General features: G+C 36.5%; 1 protein-coding gene across 28 annotated transcripts in view; it reads right to left on the reverse strand.

The window, feature by feature from the left end:
- Positions 1–16,687, reverse strand: part of SCAPER (S-phase cyclin A associated protein in the ER) — a 568,707-nt gene that overhangs the window by 271,858 nt on the left and 280,162 nt on the right. For all 28 annotated transcript variants that reach the window (XM_077939992.1, XM_077939989.1, XM_077939985.1 and 25 more), the window contains one exon: positions 8,201–8,266. In XM_077939992.1, coding sequence (XP_077796118.1) covers positions 8,201–8,266 — 66 coding nt within the window. The remainder of the gene's footprint in view (positions 1–8,200; positions 8,267–16,687) is intronic.

Raw genomic sequence — 16,687 nt, forward strand, 5'->3', positions numbered from 1 at the left:
CAAAAGTTTCTTGAGCTGAAAAACAGCTTCACCAAAGTCTCAGGATACAAACTCAATGTGCAAAAATCACTGGTATTCCTATACACCAACAGTCAAGCTGACAGTCAAATCAGGAACTAACTCCCATTCCATATTGCCACAGAAAGAATAAAATACCTAGGAATACAGCTAACTAAGAGGTAAAATATCTCTACAAGGAGAACTGCAAGCCACTGCTCAAAGAAATCAGAGATGACACAAAGAAATGGAAAAACACTTCATGCCCATCCATAGGAAGACTCAATATCATTAAAATGGCCATACTGCTCAAAGCAATTTATTCAATTCAAAGCTATTCCCATTAAACTACCATTGATATTCCTCACAGAACTAAAAAAAAAAAAAAAAAGCAAGCTATTTTAAAATTCATATGGAACCAAAAAAGAGCCCAAGTAGCCAAGGTAATCCTAAGCAAAAAGAGTAACATTGGAGGCATCATGCTACCTGACTTCAAACTATACTACAGGGGTACAGTAGCCAAAACAGCATGGTACTGGTATAATACAGATACACAGACCAATGGAACAGAATAGAGAGCCCAGAAATAAGGCCATACACCTACAACTATCTGATCTTCAACAAACCTGACAAAAGCAAGCAATGGGAAAAGGATTCCCTATTCAATAAATGGTGCAGGGATAATTGGCTAGCCATATGCAGAACACTGAAACTGGACCTTTTCCTTATAGCATGTACAAAAATTAACTCAAGATGGATTACAGACTTAAATGTAAAACCCAAAAGTATAAAAACCCTAGAAGACAACCTAGACAATACCATTTGGGACATAGGCATGGGCAAAGATTTCATGACAAAGATACCAAAAGCACTTGCAACAAAAGCAAACATTGACAAATGGTATCTCATTAAACTAAAGGGCTTCTGAACAGCAAAAGAAACTATCAACAGGGTAAACAGACAAACTACAGAATGGGAGAAAATTCTTGAAAACTATACATCCCACAAAATATCTGGCATATATAGGGAACTCAAATTTACAAGAAAAAAAAACCCGATTAAAAAGTGGGCAAAGGACATAAACAGACACTTTTCTAAAGAAGATATACATATGGCCAAAAATCATATGAAAAAAAGCTCCACATCACTGATCACTAGAGAAATGCAAATCAAAACCATAATGAGATACCATGTCATACCAATTAAAATGGCTATGATTTAAAAGTCAAAAAATCAAAGATGCTCGCAAGGTTGCAGAGAAAAAGAAATGCTTACACACTGTTGGTGGGAGTGTAAATTAGTTCAGACAGTGTGGTGATTCCTCAAAGGGCCTAAAGACACAAATACCATTCAACCCAGCAATCTCGTTACTGGATATATATCCAAAGGAATATAAATCATTCTATTATAAAGACATATGCACACACATATGTTCATCACCACACTATTCACAGTAACAAAGACATGGAATCAATTTAAATGCCCATGAATGATAGACTGGATAAAGAAAATGTGGTATGTATACACCATGGAATATAATACAGCCATAAAAAGGAATGAGATCATGTCCTATGCAGGGACATGGATGGTGCTGCAGGCCATTATCCTTAGCAAACTAACACAGGAAGAGAAAACCAAATATCCCATGTTCTCATTTATAAGTGGGAGCTAAAAGATAAGAACACATAGACACATAGAGGGGAACAACATACATTGGGGCCTGTTGGAGGATGGACGGTGGGAGGAGGGAGAAGACCAAGAAAAATAACTAAGGAGTACTAGGCTTAATACCTGGGTGATGAAATAGTCTGTACAACAAACCCCCACGACACAAGTTTACTACCTATGTAACAAACCTGCACTTGTAACCCTGAACTTAAAAGTGAAAAAACAAACAACAAAAACAAACAAACAAATGAAGACTCAATAGATTCACAAAGATAGATGTCATACAATGTGTATTCTCTGACCACAACAGGATGAAGTTAGAAATCTGTAACAAAAAAATCAACCTGAAAAATTCACAAATTTGTGAAAAATAACACATTTTTACACAACCAATGAATCACAAAAGTAGTCAAAGAAAAATCAGAAAATACAGACAAATGAAAATGAAAGCACAACATATCAAAATGTATGGGACACAGTGAAAGAAGGGGGACATTTATAAGCATTTACATTTAACAAAGTAGAAGAAGAAAAATCTAAACCCAAAGCTAAACCCAAAGCTTTATTATTTCCTTCAGAAAGAATAATAAAGATTAGTACAGGGATAAATGAAACAGAATTTTATAATATAGAGAAAAATCAATGAACCAACAGCTGGCTCTTCCATAAGACAATTAAACTGACAAACCTTTAGCTAGATTGACTATGAAAAGAAACTAATTGCTAAATTCAGAAATGAAAGTGGGCACATTACTACTGATTCTACATACATAAGAAGGATTCAAAGAGAGTACTATTAACAACTGTATGGCAATAAATTGGATAACCTACACAAAACAGACCACTTCCTAGAAACCCAAAATATGTCAAAATCTAATGATAAACAAATATAAGACCTAAAAGATATATAATTAAGTCGATTAGTAATCAAAATCTCTCATTAAAGAAAAGCCTTGGACTTGATGGATTCACTAGTGAATTCTACCAAGCACTTAAAGAAGATGTAATAGCACGCTGAGTGGGGCAGATTGCTTGAGCCCAAGAGTTCGAAAGCAGCCTGGGCTACATGGTAAGACCCCATCCCTACAAAAAAATACAAAAATTATCCGAGTTGGTGGCACACTCCTGTAGTCCCAAGCTACTTGAGAGGCTGAAGTGGGAGGATCCCTTGAATCCAGGAGGCAGAGGTTACAGTGAGCTGAGATCGCGCCACTGCACTCCAGCTTGGCTACAGAGCAAGAGTTCATCTCAAAAACAAAAATGTGTGTATGTGTATATACATATATAGACACACACACAAATGAGGCCAGGCACGGTGGCTCATGCCTGTAATCCCAGCACTCTGGGACACCAAGGTAGGCGGATCACAAGGTCAGGAGATTGAGACCATCCTGGCTAACATGGTGAAACTCCATCTCTACTAAAAATACAAAAAATTAGCTGGGTGTGGTGGCACACACCTGTAATCCCAGTTACTTGAGAGGCTGAGGCAGGAGAATTGCTTGAACCCAGGAGCTGGGGGTTGCAGTGAGCTGAGATCCCACCATTGCACTCCAGCCTGAGCGACAGAGCGAGACTCTGTCTGAAAAAGAAAAGAATATACAAATGTCCAAAAAGCACATGAAAAGATGTCCAACATCACTAATTGTTAGGTAAATGCAATCCGAAACTGCAATGAGATACTATCTCAACTATATGGATGGCTACCATCAAAAAAAGCAGAAAATAACAAGTACTGATGAGGATGTGGAGATACTGTTACTCTTGTGCAGAGCTGATGAGAATGTAAAAAATGGTATAGCTACTGTGTGCTGGTTCCTCAACATATTAATATCAAAAATAGATCTGCCATATGATCTAGCAATTCCACTTCTGGGTATATACAGAAAAGAATGAAAAGCAGGGACTCAAAGAGATATTTGTATACCCATGTTCACAGCAGCATTATTCATAATTGCTAAATAGCGGAAGCAATCCAAATGCCTAACGATAGATTAATGGATAAGCAACACATATAGTGGAGTATTATTCTGCCCTAGCAAGGATGAATATTCTTATTCTTGGTGCAACATGGATAAATCTTGAGGATATCATGATAAATGAAATAAGCCTATCACAAAAAGACAAATACTGTATATTTACACTTATATGAGTTACCCAGAGTAGTCAATATCATAATAATAGAAAGCAGAATGGTGGTTGCCAAGTGCTAGGAACAGGAGGTATGGGAAATTATTGTTTAATGGGTATAGTTTTAGTTTTGTAAGATAAAAATAGTTCTGGGGATGGATGATGTAACAGCTACACAACAATATGAATGTACTTAATATCACTAAACTGTATTAATAATGAGTAAGATAGTAAATTTTGCTATATGTATTTCATCACCATTTTAAAAAATGAAAAAAACATACATTGGTAGCCATCTATGTCTCCTAGATATAGTATAGATATGAAGTATTGATTACTTAATTTGCTTTCCTTGTTGATATATACAGTTTTTGGGAAGATGTATACAGAAATTTGAATTTAAGTAGCATTACTATCCTTTAGGGCCTCTTATGATTTTAATGGAAAAAGCTCATACTGTATCAAAATTAAAAGTTTGCAATCATCATAAGCATTTCCTCACAGCATTAAAATGTCTATAAATATAATTTTTAAAAATCCAATTAAGTAGTTTGGAATTTCAAAAGTAAAACAAATTGGGCCCTTTTAACTTCCTTTTCCTTGTATTACCTGATCATATCCAATATTTTTTCCTACCGATGAATGATCTTGCTCATATTAATTTATACAAGGTATTTATATATAACATGAGCTCTGTATCATTTTTGTTGTAAATATTTCTACCCCTCTTTTTTCTTTATGGTATTTAACCAAGCATAAAGTTTTCACTTTGATAGAGTCAAATTCATCAGTCTTTTCTTCTCTGACTCCTGTGTCTAGAAGTTTATTTAGAAGGGACTTTGACATTTCCTCTGTTTTCTTCTAGTGCTTTTACAGTTTCATGTTTTTATCATTACATCTTTGATTAATCAGCAATTTAACTGCTAGAATAAGGAGTGAAGAGTATTCAACAACATTTACTGGCTAATCTTATCCTTTCCCTAATGACTTGGAATTCCACCTTTGTCATTGTATCAGTTATTACTTGCTGTGAAACAAACTGCCTCAAAACTCAGTGTCTTCAAACAACTATTTGCTCCGGGCAGTTTGATCTGGGCTCAGCTAGGTAATTCTTCTGGTCTCACCTAACGTAACCGGCTAGGTGCTAACTGGTCCTGGATGGCCTTGATCCCTTGTCTAGGGTTTTCAGAAGGGACAGCTGGGACAACTGAGCCTGTTCCTTCACGTGATTTCTCACTCACAAGGAGGCTGACCCAGGCTTCCTTACATGGCAGTTACCAAAGAATAAGAAAGTGCAGGTGAGAACAGAAACCATAGACCTATGAGGCTAAGGCTTGGAAGTCACATATCACTTCTACAGCTTTCAATGGGCTAAAACAAGTCACAGGTCCAGAAGTTCCAGAGGAAGGGAAACAGAGTCCACTTCTTGATAGGAGAAACAGCAAAGTTATACTGCAAAGGCGCATGTATTCAGAAAGGGCTCAACTTCTTCTGGCCATCTTTTGCAAATACTATATACCACAGTCATATATACTAAATTTCCTCAAGTATTTAGATGTGTTTCTAGACTGTTTTAAAAATCTCTCCCAGCCGGGCATTGACGGCTCATGCCTATAATCCCAGAACTTCGGGAGGCCAAGGCAGGCGGATCACTTGAGGTCAGGAGATCAAGACCAGTCTGGTCAACACTGGTGAAACCTCGTCTCTACTAAAAATACAAAAATTAGCTGGGTGTGGTGGCAGGTGCCTGTGATCCCAGCTACTAGGGAGGCTGAGGCACAAGAATCACTTGAACCCAGGAGGAAGAGGTTGAGACTCTTAGAGTGAGTCTCACTCTAAGACTCTTAGAGATAGAGTGAGACTCTGTCTTAAACAACAACAACAACAACAACAAAAAAAAAACAAAAACAAAAACAAAAGAACACTCTTCCAACAATTTGCATTTTTATTCATGTGTGACTGCAGCTTTAAAATTTTATTAAATATCCATTAGCTGAGTCCTAACTCATATTCCTTCTTTCAAAAATTTTTCTTAGAAATTCTCAGACGTTTCTACATTCTCTTTAGAATGATTTTAGATCTATGAAAAAAAGGTTGCTATTTTATAGGAATTACATTACATTTGTAGGAATATTTATAGCAAACTTACTGTCCTGTGTCTTTTATCCAAGAATATGATCTGTCTTTCCATTTCCAAAAGTCTTTTATATCTCTTCTTAGCTTTTTAAGATTTTCTTTTAATAGATCCTTCACATTTTCTCTTAAGTTTACTCTTAAAGGTTGGGCATGGTGGCTCATGCCTATAATCCCAGCACTTTGGGAGGCTGAGGTGAGCGGACTGCCTGAGCGCAAGAGTTCGAGACCAAGCTGGGCAACAAGGTGAAACCCTGTCTCTACTAAAATACAAAAAATTAGCTGGGCATGGTGGCACAAATCTGTAGTCCCAGCTCCGTGGGAGGCTGAGGCACAAGAATTGCCTGAACCTGGGAGGTGTAGGTTGCAGTGAGCCTAGATCATGCCACTTCCCTCCAGACTGGGTGACAGAGCGAGACTCTGTCTTCAAAAAAAAAATATGTTAAGTTTTCTCTTAAATATTTTACTTCTTTTTATTGCTACTGTAAATATATTTATATTTTCTAAGTGGTTATTGCAAAGAAAGCTATTAATTTTTGTATGCTAGATATGCTGTTGTGTAGCTTCAGGCCAGTTACCCTCTCTAGAGCTTAGTTTCCCTAATTAACCTCAAAGAATTATTGTCAGGAATGAGTTAGCACACATAGAGTCTAGCATAAGGTAATGGCTCAGTAAATGTTACCTATTATTGTTATTATATTAATTTGGTAATCCACCATCCTACTGAATTGATTTCTCTTGTTGCTTCTACTAGTTTTTCACTCCATTCTCCTGGACTTTGTGATGTACAGTATCTTCATAATCTCGATAATTTTCTTACTTCTTTAATGTTTTATACGTATTTATTTTTTTATTGCAATGCCTAATACTTTCAGAACAATAATAAATAAAAGCAGTAAGCTGATGGGTATCTTTTGACAGGCAAGACTATTTCTACTGTAAATGCAAATAATGGCTACATTAACATTCTATAGCATATGTACACCAACAAGTGGTTATGGATATTCCTCAACTTGGGGCACTTAAATTAAATTGTTTCTTGACTTTTTCACTGTTAAAGGTACCAGTAAAAGAGTCATCTATGCAAAATTAATGCAGGAACAGAAAACCAAACACCACATGTTCTCGCTTATAAAGGGGAGTTGAACAAGGAGAACACATAAACAGAGGGAGGGGAACAACACACGCTGGGGCCTGTCGAGGGGTGATGAGAGGAGGGAGAGCATTGAGACAAATAGCTAATGCATGCTGGGCTTAATACCTAGGTGATGGGTTGATAGGTACAGCAAACCACCATGACACATGTTTACCTATGAAACAAACCTGCACATCCTGCACATGTACTGCAGAACTTAAAATAAATATTTTTTTAAAAGAGTCATCTATGTATATAAATATCTGAGCACATTTTGCACTATTTCACTGAGCAGTCTTAGATCTGAATAAGACTTTCTAAACTGCTAATGCACACTGCTTTTCAACAAGACCATACTAGTCTGTACTCCCTTCAATAGTGTTTGTGAGTACTTTTCTTACTGCAGCTCTACTGACAGTATTTTTAAGAGAAGCAAAATGATGATGCCTCTGTTTACCTAGCTATTGTTTAATTACATTTACACCTCAATGGTGAAGTCTAAAGTCTCATCTAAAATCTCGTGAGAATTGGCATTAGAGAACGTTAATTCTCTTTACGGACTGGCCTGCGGAACAATCCCTAAAGAGATCTCCTCAGAGCAAGCACCAGCACAGCCTTGCTTTGCCAGAACCTGATCTGTTAGAACAGGGATTCTCAACCTTGGCACTATTAACATTCCTCTCATCCCCGCTCGACAGGCCCCAGCATGTGTTGTTCCCCTCCCTCTGTTTATGTGTTCTCCTTGTTCAACTCCCCAAGTGTGAATACATAGGGTTTGGTTTTCTGTTCCTGCATTAATTTTGCACAGATGACTCTTTTACTGGTACTTTTCACAGTGAAAAAGTCACTGCTCTCTCTGTGAGGGTTGTCTTATACACTGAATAATATATAGCAGAATCCTAGGCCTCCACCCACATGATGCTAGCAGCTTCAAGTTGTGCTCACAAGAACTGTGCCCAGGCGCGGCCAAATATCCTCAGCAAACTCTCCTCTAGTTGGATACTACTGTGTTAACACAATGTTGTTCTAGAAATCAGAAACAAAGAACCTAATTACAGACATAACATGATGGTTGAGATACACTTCTGTTATAGGCATAGACTGAAGAAAAGGAGAACTAAAATGTGGAATACTCACTTTGCTTTATAAGGTGAATCAGATCCAGAATTTTTGGTTTCCATTAAACTCTCATATTCCTTAGCCCTGAAGAGAAAAAAGGTTTTAACACAGTTATTTCACTGCTAATTTTTATAATAAAGCAAAATGTTGGCTGTATTTTTCCCCTATTAAATTTAACACTCAGCCTATTAAATTTGGTGACTGAAGTGGCTGACTACCTATGTACCTCAAGAGTTATACAATGAAAAGATAAATACAGGTAAAGAATAATACAAAAAACAGTCATTTAATTTTAGAAATAACTAAAAAGGCAGTGGAAATAACTTGACCAGATTCTCAAAGATTTGTTTTGTTTTTGTTTTTTATACTGACTAAATACCAAAGGTTCAGAAAATTTGAGATACTTCTCTGCCCCTTTCTAACTAGGCTCCAGCTTGCCTAAACTAGTAGGTGACAGTCATCAAGCTGGTCACTTATCTAAGACAGTTCTCACTATAGCAATCCATTAATGTTGACTTAATTTGTATACTTCTCTTTTTGGAGAAAAAAAAAGAGGAAAATGTCAATTTAAATGTTAACTGCTCATCCAAAGGATCCTGTTGTCAAAGAATTCATCCAGTGATCTATGAAAAAATTACCCACAACGTAAAACAATCTAGAGAGTAATGACAGGTGAAAAAAAAAATACTCCTACCTAAAAAAGTGAGAACGATGCAAATTACAATAGCTTTAATGAGGAAAAAAGCAAACTAGACAGGTGATTCTTTGGAATAAAGAAATATCTAAATTGGAATAAAATATGAAATTACACATTTTTTCAACTAAAGTATGCTGATTGCCATCAGCCTAAATATTACGATATTTATAAATATAAAGATTTTTACAAATATAAACATTTTGCATGTCAAAATGGAGAAATAACTACTTGATAGCTGCAAGTAATTGTGACCTCATCTGAAAGGTGGGAAAAGTAACAATTATGCATGCTGGAGTATGTTCCAAGCATTGTGCTGACTATTGTACATTCAACAGTATCACAAGTATCTAAAAATTCAATATGGTATTATCCCTATGATACGATTTAGATATTTGTCCCCTGCACATCTCATGTAGAAATGTGATCCCCAATGTTGGAGGTGGGGTCCAGTGAAAGGTGACTGGATCACAAGGGTGGATCTCTCATGAATAGCGAGGTGCCCTCCTTACAGGAATGAATAATAATGAGTTCATATGACATCCAATTGTTTAAGAGTGTGGCATCTCACCCTGTGAGCATTTTTGTACGTCTCTTGGTTGACTGTACGTCTTCTTTTGAGAAGTGTCTGTTCATGTCCTTTGCCCACCTTTCAATGGCTTTATTTGTTTTTTGCTTATTCAATTGTCTAAGTTCCTTATAGATTCTGGATATTAAACCTTTGGATGCATAGTTTCTGAAATATTTTCTCCCATTCTGTAGGTTATCTGTTCACTCTGTTAACAGTTTCTTTTGCTGTGCAGAAGCTCTTTAATTAGGTCTCGCTTGTCAGTTTTTGTGTTTATTGCAATTGCTTTTGAGGACTTAGTCATAAATTCATTGCCAAGGCCACTGTCCAGAATGGTATTCCCTAGGCTTTCCTCTAGGAATTTTATAGTTTAGAGGTCTTACCTTTAAATCTTTCATTCATCTTGAGTTAACTTTTGTGTATGATGAAATGTAGGGGTCTAATTTATTTATTCTGCATATGGCTAGCCAGTTATTTCAGCACCATTTATTAAATAAGGAGTCCTTTCTTCATTGCTTATTTTTGTCAACTTTACCAAAGATCAGATGGCTATAGATGTGCTGCATTATTTCTGGGTTCTCTATTCTGTTCCACTGGTCTTAAGTGTCTGGTTTTGTACCAGTACCATGTGCTGTCTTGGTTACTGTAGACTTATAGTATAGTTTGAAATTGGGTAATGTAATGCCTCCTGTTTTGCTCTTTTTGCTTAGGATTGCTTTGGCTCTTCAGGCTCTTTTATGGCTCCATATGCATTTTAGAATAGCTTTTCATAATTTTGTAAAAAATGATATTGATAAACAAAGACCATATGATCATCTCAATAGATGCAGAAGCAGCTTTCAATAAAATCCAACATCCCTTCATGATTAAAAAAAAAAAAAAAAAACCAACCCTCAACAGACTAAGAATTGAAGGAACATACCTCAAAATAATAAAAGTCATCTATGGCAACCCCATAGCCAATCCCATAGTGGATGAGCAAAAGCTGGAAGCATTTCCCTGAAGAACAGGAACATGACAAGGATGTCCACTCTCACCACTCCTACATATTGCAAGTCCTAGCCAGAGTAATCATCAAGAGAAATAAAAGGCATTCAAACAGGAAAATAAGTTGGAGGTGTCCAATCTTTTGGCTTCCCTGGCCACAGTGGAAGAAGAAGAACTGCTTTGGGCCACACATAGAATACACTGACAGTAACGATAGCTGATGAGCTTTAAAAAAAAAAAATCACAAAAAAATCTCATAATGCTTTAAGAAAGTTTGCGAATTTGTGTTTGGCCGCACTCAAAGCCATCCTGGGCCACATGCGGCCTGCAGGATGTGCATTGCACAAGCTTGCTTTAAAAGGTGTCTCCTGTCACTTTGCAGTTGAATGCCAGTATTCTCGGATGATCTGTTCAAAGTGTAATTATCTACTCACTATTTTGGTTCTTTGTCGTGGAGGAGGCACACACTAGATGCCTCTAGTCAACCATCCAGAAGCACCTCCCATTTGATTCACTTTTAGCATTCAATTAAATATTTATTTCCAGAGTTTTGACTCTTCATAAACTATAGTATGGGGGGGGATACAAAGAGGTATATACATAATGAGCATATTCAAGAAACTTAGTCTGCAGAAGGAAGAAGATGACATAACAGCATAGAAAGATACATAATTCCAGCCACGTTCAGTGGCTTACGACTGTAATCCTAGCACTTTGAGAGGCTGAGGCGGGTGGATCACTTGAGGTCAGGAGTTCGAGACCAGCCTGGCCAATGTGGCAAAGCCCTGTCTCTACTAAAAATACAAAAATTAGCTGGGTGTGTGGCGCGTGCCTGTAATCCCAGCTAATTAGGTGGCTGAAACATGAGAATCATTTGAACCTGGGAGGCGGAGGTTGCAATGAGCCAAGAATTACGGCACTGCACTCCAGCCTGGATAACAGAGAGAGACTCTGTCTCAAACAAAACAAACAAACAAACAAAAACATAATTCCATGGGGTAGAGTAAGTGACAGGTAAGTAATGTGATATGCTCATTTCCAGCTAAGTTTCCTGAAGGAAATGGAATGTGTACTCTCTTGAAAGTCAGAGGGTCTCTGAATACAAAAGAAATGGCATTACTACCAGAGAAAACTGAGTAAACAATGCTGAACATAAGGAAAAATACAAGTTATGCTTAGAACATTGTGGAGACCCATTTGGTCAGAGCAAAAGATTAAAATGTGAGAATAGCAAGAGATAAGGTTGAAAGAATCCTTTCAGATATACTGCCACAATTACAATCTGATGATTTGTTTTTTAGATGATTGTCTACTTTGGTAAGATTTAAAATTTTATTGGTGTAGTGTTGTACACTGCATTTACTCATTATTAATCTCAATATCATCTTGGTTATACTCCCTCTCAGTCATAATGTAGGATATATGTACGCTCCATTTTATTTTTTATTAGCTTTTTTGCAGGCTATTTTACAAATCTTCTTAAGAAATTAAATCTCTATTTTTTTATCTTTATAAAAAATAGTATATTGTAAGTGTCACATGTGTATCTGTTAAATAAAACTAAGTAAATCCATCTATCTTGTTTTCCATGGGGGTGATAACAATATCATTCTAGCTCCTTGAGTTATTTACATCATTTCTACATCAACTGACAACAAAATCATTTAAAGCAAAAATTTCATTCTGAGCAAAGCTTTGGTAACATCCTGTAAGTTTCATACTGTCATAAATTTCAAATAATCTATAGTTTTCGCTTTGATTTACTCCTAACAATTCATATTGAAAATGTTTTCTTTTTGTCACCCTTGCTTCCAAAAACATGTTTTATTCTATGATTTGAAAAACATTTGGTCAGTTTCATGGAGATATGATTTTCATACAATAAAAATTTTTAAATTTGTGTATAATTCAATGAGTTTTCACTATTATGTACCCCAGTATAATCAAAATCACAATCATGATATGAAAGATTTCCACTACACCACAAAGTTCTCTTTTGTCTCTTTCTAGTCAATCTCTTCCCCTACTTCTTGCTCCTAGAAATCAGCCATCTGTTTTCTACCAGCTTTCTAGAATATACAATTATTACAACCATACACCATATTGTCTCTAAATTAATTCATTTAGCATAAAGCTCTTGCCATTCATTTAAACTGTTGAATGTATCACTAGTTCATTTCTTTTAATTGCTTAATAATGTTCAACTGTTCGAACAGGCAACATACAGAATGGGAGAAAATTTTTGCAATCTACTCATCTGACAAAGGGCTAATATCCAGAATCTAAAGAACTCAAATAAACTTACAAGAAAAAGAAACAACTCCATCAAAAAGTGGGCAAAGAATATGAACAGATACTTCTTAAAAGAAGACATTTATGCAGCCAACAGACCCATGAAAACATGCTCATCATCACTGGCCATCAGAGAAATGCACATCAAAACCACAGTGAGATACCATCTCACACCAGTTAGAATGGCCATCATTAAAATGTCAGGAAACAACAGGTGCTGGAGAGGATGCGGAGAAACAGGAACACTTTTACACTGCTGGTAGGACTGTAAACTAGTTCAACCACTGTGGAAGACAGTGTGGCAATGCCTCAAGAATCTAGAACTAGAAATACCATTTGACCCAGCCATCCCATTACTGGGTATATACCCAAAGGATTATAAATCATGCTGCTATAAAGACACATGCAACACGTATGTTTATTGTGGCACTATTCACAATAGCAAAGACTTGGAACCAACCCAAATGTCCATCGATGATAGATGGATTAAGAAACTGTGGCACATATACACCATGGAATACTATGCAGCCATAAAAAAAAATGAGTTCATATCCTTTGTAGGAACATGGATTCAGCTGGAAACCATCATTCTCAGCAAACTATTGCAAGGACAAAAAAAACAAACACTGCATGTTCTCACGCATAGATGGAAATTGAACAATGAGACTACTTGGACACAGGAAGGGGGACATCACACGCCAGGGCCTGTCATGGGGTGAGGGGGGGGGAGGGTTAGCATTAGGAGATACACCTAATGTAAATGACGAGTTAATGGGTGCAGCACACCAACATGGCACATGTATACATATGTAACAAACCTGCACATTATGCACACGTACCCTAGAACTTAAAGTATAATAAAAAAAGATTATAATTTCCCTCACTATTTATCCAGTGAAACAAGTAAACAAAGAGACAACATAGCACACAAAAAAATAATGTTCCACTGTTCAGACACCTGAAAATTTGTTTATCCACTCACAAGTTAGACATTTCACTTTTTTCCAGATTAGGATTACTATGAATAAAGCTACTACGAAAATTTGCAGACAAGTCCTTGGGTGAAAAATGTTTTCATTTGTCACAGATAAATTACCTAGGAGTGGGTCATGTAATAAGCATGTACTTAACTTTAAATGACCAAAGTATTTTCTGAACTTTAAATGAGCAAAGTATTTTCTGAAGTAATCATTCCAATTTGCATTTCTAACAGTAAAGTATGAAAGTTACAGTTGCTTTAGTCCTGGCCAATACTTGGTTTGGCCAATCTTTTTAATTTTAGAAATTCCTGTGGGTGTATAGTGGTATCTCACTGTGGTTTAATTTGCAATTTCCTAATAATGATTTAAACAACCTACTATGTGGGTATTTGCTGTTCGTACATCTTCTCTAGCTAAGTGTATTCCAATTTTTTGCTGTGTTAAAATCATTGTTTATTTTCAGAGGTGGTGGTGAGGTGGGGCTTTGATCTATTGTAATAAATTTCTAGTTTTATTGATTTATGCACAATGAATATATAATTTCCATTTCAGAATTAGAGGAATTAGAATTCTTGGTCTTTTGTGTTTTGTTGTTTGTTCATGTTTTATAAATGTTCCATGGAAATGTATTTTTTAAAATATGTATGGTCTACTGGCAGACATCAAAGCTTGGCAATAAACACCTGGACATATTTCTGGACTCTCAATTCTAATGGACTAGAATATAATAGAATATAGATTAATAATTTATATGTCTATCCTTATGTTAAGGTAACAGTTAATTACTATAGGTTTGTAATAGTTTTGAAATTGAGTAATTCAGCCCTCTTTGTTCTTCTTTTTCAAGATTGTTTTGGCTACTAGGAGGTCTCTTGTAATTCTATGTAATTTTTTTTTTAAATTTTAAGCTCTGGGGTACATGTGTAGGATGTGCAGGTTTGTTACAGTGGTAAATGTGTGCCATGGTGGTTTGATGCACCTATCCATCCATCACCTAGGTATTAAACCCAGCATGCATTAGCTATTTTTCCTAATGCTCTCCCACCCCAAACCACACCCTCTGACAGGCCCCAGTGTGTGTTGCTCCCCTCCCTGTGTCCATGTGTTCTCATTGTTCAGCTCCCACTTATAACTGAGAGCATGTGGTATTTGGTTTTCTGTTCCTGTGTTAGTTTGCTGAGGATAATGGCTTCCAGGTCCATCCATGTCCCAGGAAAGAACATGATCTCATTCCTTTTTATGGCTGCATAGTATTCATTCCATGGTGTATATGTCCCACATTTTCTTTATCCAGTTTATCACTGATGGGTATTTGGTTTGATTCCATGTCTTTTTTATTGTGAATAGTGCTGTAATGAACATATGCATGCATGTACCTTTGTAACAGAATGATTTTTATTCCTTTGGGTATATACCCAGTAATGAGATTGCTGGGTAAAATGGTATTTCTGGTGCTAGATCTTTAAGAAATCACCACAGTCTTCCACAATGGTTGAACTAATTTGCATTTCCACCAACAATGTAAAAGCGTTCCTATTTCTCTACAACCTCACTAGCCTCTGTTGCTTCTTGACTTTTTAATAATTGCCATTCTGACATGAATCTCATTGTGGTTTTGATTTGCATTTCTCTAATGATCAATGACGTTGAGCTTTTCTTCATAGGTTTGTTGGCCGCATGAATGTCTTCTTTTGAGAAGTGTCTGCTTATGTCCTTGGCCCACTTTTTAATGGGGTTGTTTTTATTTCTTGTAGATTCTAGATATTAGGCCTTTATCAGATGCATAGATTGCAAAAATGTTCTACTCTGTAGGTTGCCTCTTTGCTCTGATAGTTTATTTTGCTGTGCAGAGGCTCTTTAGTTTAATTAGATCTCATTTGTCAATTTTTTCTTCTGTTGCACTTGCTTTTTCCAATTTCGTCATGTTTTGCCCATGCCTATGTCCCGAATGGTACCACCCTGGTTGTCTTCCAGAGTTTTTATAGTTTTGGGTTTTACATTTAAGTCTTTAATTTTTGTATATGGTATAAGGAAAAGGTCCAGTTTCAATCTTCTGCATATGGCTAGCCAATTATTCCATCACTATGCATTGAAGAGGGAATCCTTTTCCCATTGCTTTTGTCATGTTTGTCAAAGATCAGATAGTTGTAGGTGTGTGGCCTTATTTCTGGGCTCTCTATTCTGTTCCATTGGTCAAGGTGTCTGTTTATGTACCAGTACCACACTGTTTTCGTTACTGTAGCCCTGTAATATAGTTTGAAGTTGGGTAGTGTGATGTCTCCAGCTTTGTTTTTTTAGCTTATGATTGTCTTGGCTATACAAGCTTTTTGGATCCATATGAATTTTAAAATATTTTATTCTAATTCTGTGACAAATGTCAATGATATTTTAATGGGAATAGCATTGAAATTACAAATTACTTTGAGTACTATGGCCATTTGAACAATACTGATTCTTCCTATTTGTGAGCATTGAATGTTTTTCCATTTGTTTGTGTCTGCTCTGATTTCCTTGAGCAGTGGTCTGTAGTTATCCTTGAAGAGGTCCTTCACTTCCCTTGTTAGCTGTATTCCTAGGTATTCTATTCTCTTTGGAGAAATTCAGAGTTGCAGTTCATCCATGATTTGGCTCTCTGCTTGCCTAATGTTGGTGTATAGGAATGCTTGTGACTTTTGCATATTGATTTTGTATCCTGAGACTTTGCAGACATTGCTTATCAGCTTAAGAAGCTTTTGGGCTGAGACAATGGGATTTTCTAGATATAGGATCATGTCATCTGCAAACTAAGACACTCTGACTTCCTCTCTTCCTATTTGAATACACTTTATTTCTTTCTCTTGCCTGACGGCTCTGGCCGGAACTTCTAAAACTATGTGGTGAGAGAAGGCATCCTTGTCTTGGGCCAATTTTCAAGTGGAATGCTTCCAGCTTCTGCCCATTCAGTATGATATTGGCTGTGGGTATGTCATAAATGGTTCTTATTA

Source organism: Macaca mulatta, chromosome 7 (assembly GCF_049350105.2).
Source record: "Macaca mulatta isolate MMU2019108-1 chromosome 7, T2T-MMU8v2.0, whole genome shotgun sequence".
Lineage (NCBI taxonomy): Eukaryota > Metazoa > Chordata > Mammalia > Primates > Cercopithecidae > Macaca > Macaca mulatta.